Genomic DNA, 5,720 nt, shown 5'->3' with positions numbered 1-5,720 from the left:
CAAAACTAGATTTACTAATGTCAATTAAAAGATATACAGTACTGTACACAGTATATTCCGTATTAGATTAGACATTTATATGAAAAAACATAAAATTAAAGAGTGACTCAATTCTTATTTGATAAAGTATATCCAAAACTTAAAATTGATTTTCGTGCATGGAAAGGTAAGCTTGTAAACTATATACTTGTACTCTTTTTTATTTGTATTCATATACTTGCAAGGTTATAAATTAGAAGTAGAGTTGTTTTTTTTCCTTAATCCTTTTGTAAAAAACTGCGTAAGAAGTAGGTTGGTTGTAATTTGTAAGAATATTTTTTAAATAAAAGCCCTCCCCTTTTTTCGATCATTTTATGTTGCTCAACTTGTTTTCATTGGAGTGTTTCTGTTTTTCAGTGATCAACGCACTTCTAGTTTTTCTATTTGAGGTAATCAACTTTTTATCATCTAATTCATCTTATATCATAATATTAATGCATTTTCACTCTCTTTTTCTTACTTCATCAACTTTTTTCTTACACTCGTCATCTCTTAAAATTTATTCTATTTCGTTAACTTTACACTCATTTTCCTACAATCACCAACTCATCTAGAAACAAAAAAATGCTCCGAATGAACTTTAAAAAACAAGCAATATCAGAGATACTAGTAACGTTTACACTTTTAAGTCATTGGACGTCCAATTTGATAATAAGTCCGTTAACAAAATGAGTAACAACCCAAGTAGTAATAATTAATTTAACTTTATTTCATTGACAAAGAGTGATACAATAATATTAAATTCACTGCTAATTGAGAGTCAATTCTGTACACTCGGGTGTACCATACACTTAGGATTATTTGCTCATTAATTTTTTCTCATTTCTCCCAAGTGTACGGTACATTCGGGTGTATATAACAAACTCTACCGATGATTGGAGTTCCATGATTATTCTATCAAATAATAATCGTTATTGATAATAATTATGAAAATATAAGACGAGATGACGAGACAACAAAGATGCAATATTATTTAGGTAACTATACTATGCAAATTTTCAAATATCATAGCAAAATGAAACTTTTTATTAGTAAACCTTGTAAGGTTAAAAGAAAGAGTGGGATTTACTACAAAATACGCGACGTACTAATAATGTACTATACAACAATTATCAAAAAGCAACAAAGAACATACCATAACATAAAAAATAATATCACATATATAAATTTTAAAAAAAAATTCTAATTACACATATATAATAAAAGCTAGAATTGCAGGGCCAAGAATTTAACGTTTAACTTGGAAGGCTAGAATTTTTTTTTTCTTTTTCTTTTACGTAATATATTAGAAAATCTAGCTTAGCATTAGCAATAATAAGACTTTATTATATATAATAAAGAAATTTTGCTTAAATTGCTTGCATTGTTTTGCATGCCCTCCTTGCATTGTCTTGGCTTTGGCTTAATTAATTAAGATTTTGTTGTTGTTCTGGCCAAGCCCAAAAGGCCGGTGGTTGATTCTCGATACCGCCATTGCCACCACCACCACCACCACCACCGTTACCGACACCGTAGATGGTGCAAAAGGTATCATCATGAAGTTGTGGGTCAATTTTGGGACATTGAAGGTCCAATTCTGGCTTAGGAGAAGAGGTTTGTAAGAATTGGGTTATACTTGTTGGCATGAAGGAATTTGGAGGGAATTGAAGTTTTGTAGATGGGTTTGTGGATAACGAACTTCCGGTTCTAGGCGTAACGGTTCTTGAGGCGTTGTTTAGGTTCATGTCTGAGCTTATCTCACTACCATTGTTGCTCCAGTAGCTCTTTGTGTCTGCATTGTTTAGGTTTATTGCTCCATAATCTGCTGGTTCTCTGTTTCTTAGTGTTATTAACTGCATGAAATATTAACAAAATACAAATTGTCAATAATTATTAGTAATCTAGGGTATTTTCTGTTAAAATATAATTGAACCAAATTAAATCAAGTCCTTTTGAACAATATTTACTCCTATAACCCTAATTACGGAATAAATGAATAACATTTCTATTTTAGGCTGTCTAAAATATTAGCCACTTTCTAAATTTATTATGTTATCAGTTTTGAATTTTTATATTTTACGTGTTAAAGATACGAAATATTACATTGGTAAGCTATAGATGCAAACATATACGTAGTATATGATTTTAAATAAATTTTCCTTAAAGACGACTCTTGCTTCTAATTAGTGATGATGAATTAAAGTAGTATTCTTGTTTCAAAATAAAACTTATCTTTTATATTAGCTACGACTCATCTCCTACGGTATGGATAATATATACATAATCATTCTCTGAGCACGGAAGAAGTACTTCGCATTTAAACTAAAAAAAAAAAAAAATTGGAAAAATCATACTAACACAATCATTTAATTTTAGTACTACTAGACAACATATACAAATACTTTTGTTTTCTATCTAAAGACTAGACAGGCAACATTATTCCTCATAACAATGTTACTATAACAGGAAATGATTATCAAAAAAGGAATATAATACATGAAAAATGTTTCCATATATAACTGAATTATAATACTTTAACCATTGATCAGATTAATTGTCTGAATTTTTTGCCATTATAAAACACTATATATAATACAAGAATTTTACAATGTTAATTGTACATTTGTAATATGCAAAACCTATTATACTGTAATTTATTTATTTTTTTGTACGGGTATCATACTGTAATTATTTACTGTACTTGTCTTCACACCAAAAAAAGAAAAAAAAAAAAAAGTTGTTACAGTATATTCTATTCTTTAGTTTCTAAAACTTATGATATTATATTCGATTGGTGGCGGCGCATTTTAACTTTAAATCCTTCCACTCGAGTAAGATACTTTTGATATTTGGATTTTGTGATATTTAATTATAAAAATACACTAATATTATTAGGTTTGGTTTTCTGGCCATGTTGAACGCACATGGAAGTTTAATCATGCAAGCTTATTATATTAATTAATTAAAACCGTCACACACCATCTACAACAAAGAGAAAATCTTAGGTCTTCATACTATAATCTTTTTCATATACATCTTTTCTAAAATAATTGCAAAATTTTATATTTCATTTTTATTTGCACATATACATATGATTCAAATCATAAACCGAGTTGACCTAATTTAAAATTTCGTATTAACAAATTAGAGTAATTATAAAATTAAATCCAAATACTTATTTTCAAATTATAGCAGTGTAATTTAAACTATTGATATAACCGCTAATTAAATTTCAAGTCGAGTTAGTATCATGTTACTAATAAAGCAGAGTATGTAATTTAAACTAATGACATGACAGCGAACTGAATTTTGAACCGAGAGTTAGAATTATGTTTTACCTCAGCATGTAACTTCTTGTTTTGAGAAAGGAGTGAATCATTATCAGCCTTAAGAGAATCAAATTGTCTCTTCAACACGCTATAATCTTTCTCAAGTTGCTTTGTCTTCCATCTTGCCCTTCTATTTTGGAACCAAATTGCTACTTGTCTAGGCTGCAATCCCAAAGCCTTAGCAAGCTGCACTTTTCTCTCAGGCTCAAGTTTATTAGCTTGTTCAAAATTCTTTTCCAATGTTTTCACTTGCTCCATGTTTAGCCTCTTCTTCTTTTCCCCTCCTCCTGGCCCTACCACCACCACTTGCGACCCGTCGTCCGACATCTCGTCTTGATCTCCCCCGCCGCCGTGATGATCGTGTTCGTGCTCTTCGTGACCGCCTCCTCCGACTACATCGTCTTGGTGTTGAGTATGGTCTATTTGATGTAGATGGTAGCCGGAAAACGACATCGATCTGTTCATCATGGCTAAGGATGGAACTCCAGGAGCACCTGCAGTATTTATATATAATCAGAATTATGGCTAACTAGTTATATTACTCTTGGGTAGAAATTATTGTTGTTGATTTTATAGTTCGTAAATGATTTAAATGAGTATTAGTAGCATACTCCGTAGTATCCTACTAATACTCAAATAGAACTGCACCGTACGATATGAATATAAGTACGACAATCAATCTTGGCTAATAGCGGATTCATACCGCTATCATTGTCCAAGATTGGTTGTTGTCACTACTACAGTATTTGATACTGTAGATCATATGTAGGTGCAGTTCTGAACAAAAATTATCCATCTGACAACCCACATAAAAAGTATACCACACTTATTATTATGAATACTGTCATGTACGACAGTACAAAAAAGTAGGGAGTCGACAATGAATTTTGAACAACTAACGAATCCAATGTTTATAAAAAAAAAAAAAAAAAGAGGAGATGGACCTTGGAATTCCTGATGAGGAGGACAAGTAGAAAGGATGTTAAGCGAAATCGAAGGATCATGATGTCGATCATCATCTTCGTTATTGAATTCATGATGATGATTATGATGCGGTTGGTACATCATGTAATCCTGAGAGAGAAATGCCATTTCTCTCATTTTTATTAGAGGAGTCGCAGCTGAGGACAGGTGCGACCCAGACTCGTATTTGACAAAAACGAAAGGGGGTAGAGAAGAAGAGAAAAGTGAAGTCTAATAAGCAAAGGAATTGGAAGGGGGGTGGTGAATAAGAGGGATGATGATGATAGGAGTAGTGTCTGACTTTTGCATGTGATTGAAAATTTTGGCGTGGAAAAGGATGTGTTGTGTGCAGCGAAGCAGAGAGAGAAGAGGAGGTGTATTTTTAGAGGAGAGAGAAAAATGACGTTAAATAAATTTTTCAGAAGATCAGAATTCTAAGTAGTGGATGTGACTTGTTATACGTTGTAAGAGTTGTTTGCTACTAGTATTTTTATTCACAATAATATGTACTCGTAATTATTATTTTTCAGCATAGATCTAGGAAATATCTTGCTATATATGTTCAACTTGAACCTGCCATTACTTTTTTTTTTTTTTTTTTTTTTTTTTTTTTTTTTTTTTTTTACGTTAACTATTTTTCTTTTTATTTATGATAAGTAGACAGGAGGGGAGAAAAGACACTGAATTATATGATTGGTATGAGATAAAATGGAATGGATCTTATATAAAGGTCTACCCATGATTGAAGTTCTTTGGGAATTATGTATAAGATTTCCAATTTTTGGGAACATATATTATTAGATCAAATTGGATCGGAGGTGAAGGAATTCAAATCACCAGTAGAAATTATTGCCGACTTAGGCCCTGTTTAGTTCACCTTATTTTTACTTATTTCAGAAAAAATAAGTTCAGATCAGATCAGATCAGAAAAAATAAGTTCAGATCAGATCAGATCAGAAAAAATAAGTTCAGATCAGATCAGATCAGAAAAAATAAGTTCAGATCAAATTATTATTATTATTATTATTATTATTATTATTGATTTATGATGTATCGGATTTGATTTTATCGTTTGTTTGAACTAGCAACATTGTCTATGTTATTAAATAGCACAAACAATAAACGATAATAATTAAAATTTCATTATAAGCTCCAAATCATAAACGTTTACAAATATAATTTTCATTTCAAGACGTTCCAAATTTCCTTCGCTATATTAAGTTGTACTTCTTTCATTACAACTTTACGATTCTCGTTAAACAAATCATAATCTGCTCTTGGTTCGATTTCTATACCACTATCAATGGGTATATCCAACTCATGTAATCGAATAAAATTGTGAAGTGTGAATGTAGCAACCATAATTGCCAATTGATGTTTAGTGTCCATTTGTGGCATCATTGTCAATAT

General features: G+C 30.9%; 1 protein-coding gene across 1 annotated transcript; it reads right to left on the bottom strand.

Annotated features, from left to right (window-relative positions):
* Nucleotides 1-1,075: 1,075 nt before the first annotated feature.
* LOC110723397 (homeobox-leucine zipper protein HAT7-like) lies at nucleotides 1,076-5,248 on the bottom strand. Its single transcript, XM_021902744.1, has 3 exons — nucleotides 4,292-5,248; nucleotides 3,357-3,841; nucleotides 1,076-1,871 (listed from the first exon to the last, which is right to left on the bottom strand). The coding sequence occupies exons 1-3, from the start codon at nucleotides 4,446-4,448 to the stop codon at nucleotides 1,446-1,448; spliced, it is 1,068 nt and encodes a 355-aa protein (XP_021758436.1). The 5' UTR covers nucleotides 4,449-5,248; the 3' UTR covers nucleotides 1,076-1,445.
* Between the last annotated feature and the right edge of the window lie 472 nt (nucleotides 5,249-5,720).

The sequence above is a fragment of the Chenopodium quinoa genome, unplaced genomic scaffold, assembly GCF_001683475.1.
Source record: "Chenopodium quinoa cultivar QQ74 unplaced genomic scaffold, ASM168347v1, whole genome shotgun sequence".
Lineage (NCBI taxonomy): Eukaryota > Viridiplantae > Streptophyta > Magnoliopsida > Caryophyllales > Amaranthaceae > Chenopodium > Chenopodium quinoa.
Note: the sequence above shows the minus strand (reverse complement) of the source record. Positions and strands in the feature narration are given on the sequence as shown.

Coding starts and splice junctions, on each gene's coding strand:
- LOC110723397 (XM_021902744.1), bottom strand. CDS start 4,448: ATGAGAGAAATGGCATTTCTCTCTCAGGATTACATGATGTACCAACCG. Junction 3,842..4,291: donor TCCTCATCAGGAATTCCAAG/GTCCATCTCCTC, acceptor TAAATACTGCAG/GTGCTCCTGGAGTTCCATCC. Junction 1,872..3,356: donor ACAAGAAGTTACATGCTGAG/GTAAAACATAAT, acceptor TATTTCATGCAG/TTAATAACACTAAGAAACAG.